The following is a 13242-nucleotide window of genomic DNA, read 5'->3' as shown; positions in this document are numbered from 1 at the left end:
TGTTTGACAAAGTCTGTCCTTTTCCTTATGAACTAAGGAAATTTGTAGTTCTTCTCTAACTCAGAAGGGAGGGATGGTGGAAGTTATCATTTCTTTTTTGATTTCTAAGGTCAGAACCAGTTAAAAAGAATACTTGGGCATTTCTTCCAGGATTTGGTCTTTATTACAATGCTAAGAATGGGCCCAAATGCTGAGGTAGTGTTAGCAAGTGATTCCTAGTAATAGAGTTAAGAGAACAGCTTCTGGAACCAAAGGAGACAGTGAGGGAGCTATTTTTCCAATCAATGCCTGGAAAGGCCTAGGACATAATAAAGCTGCACTGTCAGTTATAAATATCTTAGTTAAGGGTGTGTATGTGTGACAGAGAGGAGGGAAGTGTTGCTTATCTCAGTTTTTGCTCCTACTTTGTGAAGTCTCATCCCATGTCACAAAAACAGGTGTCGTATTGAACATGATCACGATTCATAATTTATCTTGTTTCTGTTTTGCAAAACTGTGTCAGTGTTTTTGCTGACACAGAAAAAATAGCAGTGTGGCATTTCTAGTTGTCTCAGCTGAGTTCGTATACTACCATGTTTGATGGTAATATTTGTTTAATTATCTGTATTCCCCAATTGATATATGGGGTGAGTGTGGTGTGAAATTATCACACACCCCGTATCTGGATAACTTGCAAAACTGGTAGGCTTTTAATATTTGTTGAATGATTGAATAAGTAAGGTGTTAAGTTGTAGACACTTAAACGTGGGGATGGAAGGTACTGAGACATTAATTTTGATGTAGGGTTGCAAGTATTAAATCTGTCGTGAAAAATATTGTACGTAATTGTATTGTGTGTGTATATTGTGTGCTCACTCCTGAACAGATACTACTATTTCAACAATAATTAATTTAACCTTAACCCTTTCCTGTATGTAAGGCAGAGAATTGCTTGTATGAGGATAGTCTGTCTTTCTGATCATTATAAATTTTCTGAAAATGAATTATTCTCCACTATATTTAGATAAGTTAGTACCACATTTTATCTATCTAGTTTCGTTCTGACATTAAATTAAAAGATACTAATTTATTTGTAAAAATATATCTTTTTATTTTTTAAAAAATATATCTTTTTAAAAACGGCTTACTTAGCAGAAAAACTTCCTGACATCAGTAATTAAGAGGATTAAGACATTTTGATTATTTGAAACTTTTATTTATTTTTTTAAAAGATTTTATTTATTTATTCATAGAGACAGAGAGAGAGAGAGAAGCAGAGACACAGGCAGAGGGAGAAGCAGGCTCCATGCAGAGAGCCCACCTGGGGACTCGATCCAGGGTCTCCAGGATCATGCCCTGGACTGCAGGCGGCGCTAAACTGCTGCACCACCAGGGCTGCCCTATTTGAAACTTTTACACCGTAATTTAGGCACTTTTAAGATTAAAAAAAAAAAAAAAAAAAAAACTATCAAAAGCTAGCTTTATGTTTTTAGATAAACTTTAGGAACATTCTCTTAGCCACAAAACAAGAATTCTTGCTATCACTATTATTATCCCCACCTAATTTTTCCTGAAAATACTAGTCATGAGATTAGACAAAAGAAGAAATACCCGTGTAACATGGGAAATAAGGAAGTAAAGCTACGTATATTTGCAAATGACACGATTGCATACCTAAAACAAACAAGCAAAGAAGAAATCAACTGGAAAAACTATTGGAAACAACAAGATAATTCACTAAGAGAGTGGAGTATGAAGTATTCAATAGCTCTCATATACACAGTTAAAAAATATAATGGCAGGAATCATCTTATTTATAACAGGAAAACAAGAAAAATGTGCAAAACCTAGAAAAATATTTAAGGGACACCCCCCCCAAAAAAAGATCTGAATCAATGAAAATAGACAGTTATTCTTGGATTGGAAAAGTCAAAAATAAATGTCTGCTATGCCATTAATTCAATCCTGAGTACCTTTTATGGAAAATATGTTTAATTCAAGAAATAGTGAAATACATGTACTAAAATATTCCAAAATAAAATAAAAGTTTCTATTTATCTAGTGCATTGACGATCAGCACCCACATGTCTGCCCTTCATGCCACAGAGCTTCCAGGCAGGACAGATTATCTGTAATCTCTGTCACTGATTTACTATCCTTGATTTATGTAACGATATCAGCTAATAGGAAGAACACTGACTGCACTATTGACCGAAAATATAACTGAACAAATAGTACTCCCTTCCTCCTCCACCAATAGCATCAACATTTTTTAAAGTATGTATTTTTATAAGCAGAATATCCGCAAATAAATTTTTCTCTTTGAAAATATGATAATTTACTTTGTAATATTAGGCACTTTTGAGTGTTAGTGTAGCTATATGTAACTCAGTAGGAAAAAAATATCTAATAAGACCTGGAACTTAAAAAGCTCACAGTTGTTATCACTGCACTGGTTATGCCTTTCATACAAACATGAATAGCCACACCCACACCCACACCCACATATCAGGGTGCAAATAAAGGCTAAGAATGAGGGTGCCAGTCCAAGACAGTATAGCCCCAAGACAACGGGCTGGCCAAGATAACAACAACAAACAAACCAAAATGCTACTGGTAGATTCTTTATAATGTTTATATTTTGTTGGGCAATATGGCATAATGGGCAGAGGGCATGGACTGTAGGCTCAGACAGTCCTGGTCAAGTCCTGGTACTGGTGGTATTTACTACCCGTATGCCTTGGGTAGTTTACTTAACCTCTCAGAGCCTCAGTTTCATCACCAAAGAACTTAATGGTTTCAAGAATTAAGTAAGATAAATGATTATCAGGACTTGGCTTCTGAGGCATGTTTCAGTAAAGGTTAGTTCACTCATTCATTCTACAATTTTTTTTTTGAATGCCTGCTATATCGATCCTGCTCACAAATGTGTCCCCAACCTCTAGCACACTACCTGTCACATAAAAGGCTTTCAAGAACTATATGTGAAATGAACATTAAGTCTCTACTCCTATAGAACATACATTCTAGTAGTTTCCATCCTCCACCTTCCTGTTGATGATAGCAAGAATGCCAGAGTAGAAAAAGGTGGGAGTTTAAAGGAATTTTCTTTTTTTTTTTTGTTTTTTTTTTTGTTTTTTTTTGTAAAGGAATTTTCATTTTAATGTTATACAAGATTTTGTTACATGACAGAAAAGACTTGAAAATTAACAAACTTCTGAAAATTAAATAATGGTTCTGTTGCTAGTTTTAGGGCTTGAAAATGAAGTAATAATCTGATAATGTTACCTCAAAAAATTGTATGTTTTCATATCAATCTTTTCAAATCAGCAAGAATCTGACATCATTAACATAAGACCCCATCCAGGTCATTAAAATGAGCTTTTACACAGTTACTTTTTGAAGAGAAATGTTCTCGCATCTTATTTTAATTAATACACACATAATTTGCTTTTATGGTCAGATATGTATTCTTCTAAGAAAAATTAAAACTAAGCTGATCTTAAAATAAAATATTTACTCAGTACTAATTAATGGTACACAAATTTGGAAAAATCCAGGGAAATAATTTACTTAATTAAAACTCAATACTTTGCTTCTATATATTTGAGTTAAAGGAATTTGGGAATGCAATCTCTGCAGGCAAGAGAAGAAAGTAATTTCATGGGTCTCATACCATTATCAAGAATCTGCTTCCAAGCATGATTTATAGGTGAAGGGAATAAGAGGCACAAACTTGCATTATAAACTAAGTCATGGGGATGAAACGTACAATATAGGGAATAGAATCGATAATACTATAATAGCTGTATGGTGACAGGTGGTTACTGTGGTGAGCATTTCCTAACATGTATATGATTGTAGAGTTAATATATTGCATACTTGAAATTAATATTATAGTATATGCCAACCATACTTCAATTGAAAACACACTCTCCTGATTTAGCAGATAACCTGCTATCTTTCAAAAAATTATTTTTTAAATGTCATGAGAATGTTTCACCCTCCATACCAAATACACATACACACATAGAAAATACTACAAAGCAACACACTTGCTGGGATTTGTGTTGTTGACTTTGAGTTCCTCATTGATTCTTGTAGGAGTTGCTAATCCTGATTGCAACAAATAAATAAAAAGACGAGAGACAGGAATTTGGTGGCTTACAGGAAATAATGATAGGAAATGGACCACATTTAGTGTCTGAGCCTCTATTTGAAATATGTATGAAGGCTTCACTAATGGTAAAATAACATTGTCTTTATAAACAACATAATATTCTATAAAATATAAGTAATGTAATGTAAAAATAAAATGTTAATTATGTGCCCAATCACAATAATAATGATTTTGATTTAGGAATCTGTGGTCTCTTAATTATTTTAGCAGTGTTTTGAACATTTTAACTTATATTACTAAAGACAAAGTGTGGAAAGAAGCGAGAGCAAAAAGAAGGTGACATTTTCTTTTTGAGGTTTGTCTATCAGAGCATAAGGCATGAGTTGAAATTTTACTATTCTTATTAGTGTCTAAAAGAAAAGATAAACACATGATGATATAATACTATTCTTAATTTATTGGCCTCTTGAAATTTAATTACCTGATTGCCTCAAGGTATAAACAGTTGTGCTATACTTTTAGTGAACTCAGTTTTGGTGGATTTCTTGTGAGTAGGTCCAGATTTTTGTGTTTAGATGAAAAATATTTATTTCCTCACACATTCTTTGTGAGCCTGTGCAATATCTGCATTAATTTACAGGAAAGGTGATACACATCTCTTTGAGAAATGTCCAAGTTTTCCATCATATTGTCCAATTAAATGAATTGAAGAACTCTGGTGTTTCTAAATTCAGCCTACAGAGAATAGCTGTATGACAAGTAAATAAGTCTTGCTGGGAAGATGTTGCTTAAGTGATAAAATGGTTCAGCCAACAAGTGAACCAAAACATTAAATATTAACTAAGAAAGGTAACCTTTGCTAAAGTGATACCTCACAAAGGACTCAGCTATATATAGGATTGAAGATCTCAGTAAAGTCCACCGGCAAAGGATGGTTTCCTGGAACTTCAAAAATTTTAAAAGCATGAAGAATCTATTACTGCTACTATTGTGTGTTTTTATTGTTAAGTCACAAGCTCAGTATTATGACGATACGGTGACTATTTTTTAATTTTTATATTATTACTAATACTATAATATAAAAAATAACAATGTAATCATGTGAATATTTTAATGAAATTAACATTGATTTTAGTTATGAAGCTGAATGTCAATCTCAGGGGCCCATTTTATTTAAAGAATGTTACATAGTATTTCTTACATAAAAACCAAATAATAATGTCTTGTTTTTTGTTTCTTTACCTTTATTTTCCCAGGATGAAGAAGAGAGAATTGTGGTAAGATAGTTTTTCTCACTTGTTATCCTGAGTACTGTGATTTTGATTTAGTTCTAGCAATATGTTATTGCAACTATAAGGACAAATATGAGAGTTTTGCAGACTATAAAGTAATGAAAAAGCAGTATTTTAAAAGAAAAAAGCTATGGTAGATTATTGTTCGGTGAAGGAAAGTAATATATAGCTCCTGAAATATATTGGTGACCTATGAGTGAAAATTATAAACTAATCTAAAAACAGAATAGACCAAGTGCAGTGATAGAAAATGAAATAATTGGATTTTTTCAAGTGAGAAAATCTAAATCATAAGTAATATTTATTGTTATTATTAGTGGGTATGAAACATAGTTCAGTATAATTTATTCATTTGTAGAACAGTTTTTCCTCAACTACTATTTTTGCTGATTTATTTCTGTGGGTTTGAAGACAACAAAAATACAGAAATGCATTGAGGGAGATAAATACTTAAAATTTTTTATTTTATTCTTAAACGAATCATGAGCAAATTTCTCATATATAACATAGTCCGTCACACTGGAAATAAGAGTACACAATAATACTTAAAGGAAGTGATTTGTTCTGATCATTTGGTGAATTTGAAGGGAAATCTAAATTGTTTTAATTATCAAATCACACAGATAAAAAGATAGTTGTCTGATTAATTGCATTAGGTAAGAAAAATGTAAAGAGTGTGTAAGAGTAAACTTTGGTAAATACTTGGCTAAGCACTTTAACATTTCTACTCACAAGCTAATCCTTTCAGAGATAGTTTACTAGATTAGGCTCCCAAATGGATTTTCTAGTTCAATTATTTCACTAAATGATCTTCACGAACCTAAATATCCATATAATTTCTTTAAATATTTTTAATCTCCCATGTGTAGTAATGCTAGACCGTCAATGCTACCTCACTAATGGCACTCTGAAATAGAAAGGAAATATTTTTCTTCTATTATAATTTGATTTGCAACAAACAAGTGAATCACATTTCATAAAATTCCTGGTAGGACAGACCAGGACCACATGAAATATGTACATTTTCCCCAACTCCTCACATATTATTATTTTTATTCCCATAGCACTTACCCCAATACTGTAGTGATTAAGCAGGGTGGAATCTGGAGACAACTTGTCTGGGTTTAAAGCCTACCATATTCTCACTAAATGTTAAATATTATTTTAGCTTAATGAATAAATGACAGTAAAATTCAAAATAGAGTCATTGCATGACTTCTAGGCTCACAAAATAGCTGCAGAGTTTAGCCTCTGCTTCAAATCTAGTCATTGTTATTGTAATTAAGCCCCTAAAAGTGTAATTGCTGACAAAGACCACATGACAATATAGTTAATCCCAGCTAACACTTTTACACTGCATTGTGTATTTTCCACATCATTATCTTTGAATCTAATATTTTTAAGTTAGCAAATAATTTTAACCATAAACCTTGAGAATTATTTTAAATATGGGAAAATTATGGTGTTTGATAAAGAAATCATGTAGGAAATTTCAAGAGAATGGCTTAAGAAATAATTTTGTGGATACAAAATAATATTGAAATTAGTGGAGAAGCCATTTAAACTATAGTATCCATCATATGCTATTGCAATAGAAATAAAGAGTACTTCCTATGTGTCATGTGCTCTTTGGATGGTATCATATGAAATGCCATTTAATCCTTACAATCATCTTATACAGGAGTTACTATTATTATCCCTATTTTACATAAGGAAACTGGAGCACAGATACAATAACTTGCCCAAGATTTTGTAGCTAGTAAGTGGTAGGGTCGAGATTTGAACCCAAACCATCTGACTCCAGAATACCTTGTTCCTCTTCAAATGTGCTAGAGTCAAAGATTGTCTTATTACAAATAAATCCCAAGTAAATTTCACTTTTAATAAATCTGCATTGCTTCTTAAATATTATTATATAGGAGTTAGGCAATTTAATCAATTCATAAAAACTGAATGTGGGAAAATAATGAACAATGATTACAGGGATTTAGTAATCCAGATAGTTTGACAATATTTATTCCTTCTGACAGTGTGGAAGCCTTACTATTTTGTATATTCCATGTATCAGGAATCTGATTAGGAATCTGAGGTCATTACTATTCATAATCTGATGCAGCTTTAATTGAAGGCTTGTTTTTAAAAACACCCTCAGGTGCAATAGCTTTTCACACAGTTTTTCTTTCTCTCGTTCCTGAAGATGCATAAGCAGCCTATTTACCAACAAAGACTAGCCAGCTGATAGACCAGAAGCAAACCATTAATCATGCAATAACCTAAATGATGAATTGAGTGTATTGGAACAGTTACATGTCATATCTATGATAACACTTCCCATTTTATTTCTTTCTCTGAAGTCCACTGTGGATGCCCGTGGTCATCGGCCCCTTGACAAGAAGAGGGAAGAGGCTCCCAGCCTGAGACCTGCTCCCCCTCCCATCAGTGGAGGTGGCTATCGAGCTCGTCCAGTCAAACCAGTAGCCAGCCAAAAGAAATTAGAAAGAAAAGCCCCTGATGCTGGGGGCTGTCTTCATGCTGACCCAGATCTGGTGAGTGCACTGATGTTTCTTGTCGTGATGGGTCTCCCATGCAGAGAGTCCCGTGGGTCTCATCATGGCTTCCCAATGTTGCCTTGACCCACATCATCATCATTATTTTGTTCCTTTATTTTGGAAATAATTATAAAACATATTGGGCCTTGGGTTAAAGGTTCCTTAGTCTTCTTTAGTATGATCCCAAGATAGTAAATTAGGACACATGCATATTGTTTTTAGCTTTGTATTTTGCCCATCTCATTTGGTCAGATGATAAAATTTTCATAGTCTAGTTATATTTATTTTATGGTAAGGACTAATTTTAATCTTCATAGGAATATGACGGGAACTCTAGATTTTCGGGACAGACATACAGAAAATTAAATTACAAGTTAATATAATGGCTAATGATATCGTTGAATTTTCACTGTGTGCTGTTTCCACAAATACTCATAATCTGAATCCTTTATCTAATGCCTGCTATCTTCTTTGTTTGCAGGGAGTGTTATGTCCTACAGGATGTCAGTTGCAAGATACTTTGGTAAAACAGGAGAGGCCAATCAGAAAAAGTATAGATGAATTAAATAATAATGTGGAGTCTGTGTCCCAGTCCTCTTCTAGCACCTTTCAGTATATAACTCTGCTAAAAGACATGTGGAAAAACAGGCAGAAGCAAATAAGAGGTAGATATCCTGTATTGTATCTTTGATACTCCTATAAAATTGGAACTGCTTGGACTGCTGTGGGCATGCATGATTCTGGGAAGTCCAACATTTCTAGATGAGTCCAAATAGCTCCCACTGCTCTTAGTATGAGCCTGATTACTCTAAGCTTCTCACTTAACCTCCTTTACCCACAGCTTGCCATGTAGGCTCCGTTCAGCACTTCTTCTTAGCTAGAATCATTTTCTACGAGAACAAATTTCACCATGAGTTCTTATTTTCATTCTATAAGAAATTTGTGAATCAGAAGACAATATTCAGAGTCAAATTTAGTATTTATAAATTTCATACTTCAGGTTTTGAATATAAGAGGGTAATCTATGATGCACTCAATTGTATTGCAGTTAGCACTACCAAACCTTTAAACTCTGAGATCTGAATGTTGTATGCTGTTGGCTGGATGGTTAGGAATCAGCTAGTGAGTAAGCCTGTTGTAGGCATCCCAGTGAGTAGTTTATCCAGTTCAGGACATTTTTCAAAGGTATCATGACAACCCTCTTATAAATTTCAAACCTCTAGAGTACTTATGTGAGATGGATAAATAACTCAAGCGTATCCAATCCACACAATGTTGAACTTCAAAGATGGAAGGCCTAAACACTGCTTTCTCCTCTTCTCCTCACCAGAGAAATAAAGAACCTATTGTATTTTTTATTAGGCATAAGTTTTAGCTTACTCCTAAGTAAATTACTAGTGTAATAGTTAGTCTTTATGTTAATTTGTGTATGTCACAGGACAAATAATTTCCTCTAAGTACAATTACATATCATGATTGCCTGACTAGTTCTGTGTCTATTAGATTATTCTCAGCAAATCAAAATCACAACTATATGTTTGAGTACTCCTAGTTTTTTTATTGGGAGAAAATGTTTACCATTCCTATGTGATTTCTTTTTTTCCAGATAATGAAAATGCAATAAATGAGTATTCCTCAGAGCTGGAAAAGCACCATTTATATATAGAGGAGACTGTGACCAGCAACATTCCAACTAACCTTCGTGTGCTCCGTGCAATCCTGGAAAACTTGAGAAGCAAAATACAAAAATTAGAATCTGATGTCTCAGCTCAGATGGAATACTGCCGCACTCCATGCACAGTCAGTTGCAATATTCCTGTGGTGTCTGGCAAAGGTAACTAGTTAATAAACATATTTCCAGAGGGTTCCAAAATAGATCCTCTCTAAAAATAGAACTTCAAAACGCTTAGTGGCTCTTCCCTAACCAATCCTAATGACATTAGAGCAACACCATGAAGATATCCCTAGTATGCCGTGTTCGGACTTAGCCAAATGTATTTGCCAGTTTTTTTTTTTTTGTCTTTTTTTCTTTTAATTCTTATTTATTTATGATAGTCACACACACACAGAGAGAGGGAGGCAGAAACATAGGCAGAGGGAGAAGCAGGCTCCATGCACCGGGAGCCCAACGTGGGATTCGATCCCAGGTCTCCAGGATCGTGCCCTGGGCCAAAGGCAGGCGCCAAACCGCTGCGCCACCCAGGGATCCCTATTTGCCAGTTTTTGATGAACAGGATGTAGTGTAACCATGGTGGTAGCTCCACCTGGCTAATGCACATGCTTGCTTGGATAGGTGTGTGTAGGAGTTTCCCCATTCCATGTGTTCTGGCAAGTTATGTATATCCTAGGACATAAAGGTTGGAGAAGGGCTTATTTCATCCCCTTGGGTAATAGAGCTGAAAACTGAGTTTGGTTTTGTAAAAAGATAATTCAGTTTCTATAATTCATTCTCAAATGTCAAAAATAAAATATTCCTCAGTAACCTGTGTAATCAGTTATCTTATAAAATTGATGACTAAAGACCAAGGAATTATGTTGTAGTTCCCTGAATACAATATGTTATTTTATGTTTGCAGAATGTGAGGAAATTATTAGAAATGGAGGTGAAACATCTGAAATGTATCTCATTCAGCCTCACAGTTCTATCACACCATACAGAGTATACTGTGATATGACCACAGACAGTGGAGGTAAGTGTTGGGTAGTGGTTGACCTATTATGCTGTAATGATTTTGATACCATAAAACACCGAGAAATAAGACCTAGCTTTAACATAACTCACAATGAGCCATTTGATTTGGAACTTAACCTGATATTCTAAAGGTTGTAAAATATCTATGATTCACAATTTGGAGTAAGATAAAAAAGTGCCTGTAGTCTCCAAAGATTTTAAGTTTTCCTTTCATATTTATTTCTTTATTGTATCCATTTTGAAGCACTAAATATAGGTGAGCATAAAGTAAATTAAATAGGTGAGGAATTGAGACATTCTCCTCAAAGTGAGATTATTTGTTATTGGTTAATATGTGGCATGTTTGTTTCTTTCAACCAAAGGATGGACAGTGATTCAGAACCGTCAAGATGGTAGCGTTGACTTTGGCAGGACGTGGGATCCATATAAACAAGGATTTGGAAATATTGCAACCAGTGCCGATGGGAAAAAATACTGTGGTCTACCAGGTAAAAACTGGGAGTACAAAATAAAACATCCTGTTGAAAAGTTTTTTTTTTTTTTTAATTTCTGCTTAGAAAACACAGTGTTGGGAGTCTATTTTTAGGAGTTTTAGGAGGATAGGAGGAGTTTACAAAAAGAACGTGAAAACCAAAGATAAGGGAAGAAAGGCAGTTTTTAATTTCCAAAGGTGTTATTTTTGGTGAGATTTTATATTTTATATTTCCTATAGGTGAATATTGGCTTGGGAATGATAAAATTAGCCAGCTTACCAACATGGGACCCACGGAACTTTTGATTGAAATGGAGGACTGGAAAGGCGACAAGGTGAAGGCCCTCTATGGAGGATTCACTATGCAGAATGAGGCCAACAAATACCAACTCTCAGTGAGCAAATATAAGGGAACAGCTGGCAATGCCCTCATAGAAGGAGCTTCTCAACTGTTTGGAGAGAACCAAACCATGACCATTCACAATGGCATGTATTTCAGCACGTACGACAGAGACAATGATGGCTGGTATGTATGGTGTCTTCCCCCCTCTGCTTTAAAAGCCACCACAAATGCTGTGATTGGAGCTATTAATGATAGCTCATGTTATTAATGACAATCATTTCTTTGGTGCTTCCTGGGCCTTAGCCACCATACTGAGCTCTTCATATGTCACTCTAAACCATTTCTGCTATAAGGTTGTCATTATTATTCTCACTTGACAGATGAAGTTTAGAGAGACAAAGTAATTTACCCAAGGTCATAGAATAATCAAAGGTGGGGATGCCTGGGTGGCTAAGTGGTTGAGTGTCTGACTTTGGCTCAGGGGGTGATCCCAGAGTCCCAGGATCGAGTCCCCACTTCGGACTCCCTGCATGGTGCCTGGTTCTCCTTCTGCCTTTATGTCTCCACTTCTCTATCTCTGTCTCTCATGAATAAATAAGAAACTCTCAAAATAAAAAAAAGAATGATAAAAGGTAGACCTCAAACTACAGCACAATTGCCTTCTGAGTAATGAGCATTTAGATAAATTTCTATATCTGTATATTCCAACGTGTACGTTGGAACCTTCATTTTGTTTTCCAGGGTTCTACTAGTGTAGCTGAAAACTGATATGTCAGTCTAAAGAAACAAATGTAGTTGAACCCATCTCTTTCTTGCTATAGGGTAGAGAAGGCCTTTTGTGTGTTAGTTTGACTTTACTTATAGAACCCGTACTGCACACAGCACTCTTCTGCAGGTGCTTCACAAAGAATAACTCAATAGCACTGCAGTTCTAATAATCCCAAACATTTCCTTTCAGGATAACTGCAGATCCCAAAAAACAGTGTGCTAGAGAAGATGGTGGTGGATGGTGGTATAATAGATGTCATGCAGCCAATCCAAATGGCAGATACTACTGGGGTGGACATTACAGCTGGGACATGGCAAAACATGGCACAGACGATGGAGTGGTATGGATGAACTGGAAGGGGTCCTGGTATTCAATGAAGAAGATGTCTATGAAGATCAGACCCTTCTTCCCACGGCAATAACCCCCAAAAACATAGATTATTTTTATTCTTCTATATGTAACAATGTTTTTATATATTATGTCATTGGAATATTCTTTCACACATTGTATCCCCCTAAAACTATCAAAGAATTGTGAGTGTGACTTTTTGGGAAAAGTATTTAGGCTAAATGACATTAAAAATGGCACATGAGTTTCTTTTGTATTCTTCATTTATAAAATCTGATCAAGAACTAACTCAAACGATAATTGTGAAGAGTGTTTGTAATTTCAATTTCAGTTGATTGTAGAAAGTTTCAAATTAGGAAGAGGAGTTCTCTGTCCTTGTTCAGAAGTCCACTTTAAAGACTAATTACTTAAGATCTGTCACACATGAAAAAACTTTCAAAAAGATTTATTAATTAAACCAGTCTCTGTTACGATAAATTAATGTATTCTTATTTTGCAATCCACATAACCAATGAGTTAGGCTTTGAACTTGTAAGAAAACAGAAACAATCACAACTTTAAATAGATAATAAACTGTCATTGAACATAGGAAGATTCAAAATCTCACTCTGCACCATGGAAAAACCACTACTCTGCCATTTTGCAAGATTTTGGGATCAGACATCCCAATAGGACAAC

General features: G+C 34.7%; 1 protein-coding gene across 1 annotated transcript; it reads left to right on the top strand.

The window, feature by feature from the left end:
* The first annotated feature begins 4992 nt into the window (after positions 1 to 4992).
* Positions 4993 to 12808, top strand: FGB (fibrinogen beta chain). The gene is made up of 9 exons (XM_041739138.1): positions 4993 to 5135; positions 5356 to 5376; positions 7746 to 7937; positions 8422 to 8605; positions 9547 to 9774; positions 10517 to 10630; positions 10995 to 11120; positions 11345 to 11630; positions 12406 to 12808. The coding sequence occupies exons 1-9, from the start codon at positions 5031 to 5033 to the stop codon at positions 12635 to 12637; spliced, it is 1488 nt and encodes a 495-aa protein (XP_041595072.1). The 5' UTR covers positions 4993 to 5030; the 3' UTR covers positions 12638 to 12808.
* Positions 12809 to 13242: the final 434 nt, after the last annotated feature.

This window comes from Vulpes lagopus, chromosome 23 (assembly GCF_018345385.1).
Source record: "Vulpes lagopus strain Blue_001 chromosome 23, ASM1834538v1, whole genome shotgun sequence".
NCBI lineage: Eukaryota > Metazoa > Chordata > Mammalia > Carnivora > Canidae > Vulpes > Vulpes lagopus.
Note: the sequence above shows the minus strand (reverse complement) of the source record. Positions and strands in the feature narration are given on the sequence as shown.

Excerpts from the sequence above, each read along its gene's own strand:
- FGB (XM_041739138.1), top strand. The coding sequence starts at position 5,031 with ATGGTTTCCTGGAACTTCAAAAATTTTAAAAGCATGAAGAATCTATTA. Across the intron at positions 5,136-5,355 it reads CTCAGTATTATGACGATACG|GATGAAGAAGAGAGAATTGT; the intron begins GTGACTATTTTT and ends TTATTTTCCCAG. Across the intron at positions 9,775-10,516 it reads TCCTGTGGTGTCTGGCAAAG|AATGTGAGGAAATTATTAGA; the intron begins GTAACTAGTTAA and ends TTATGTTTGCAG.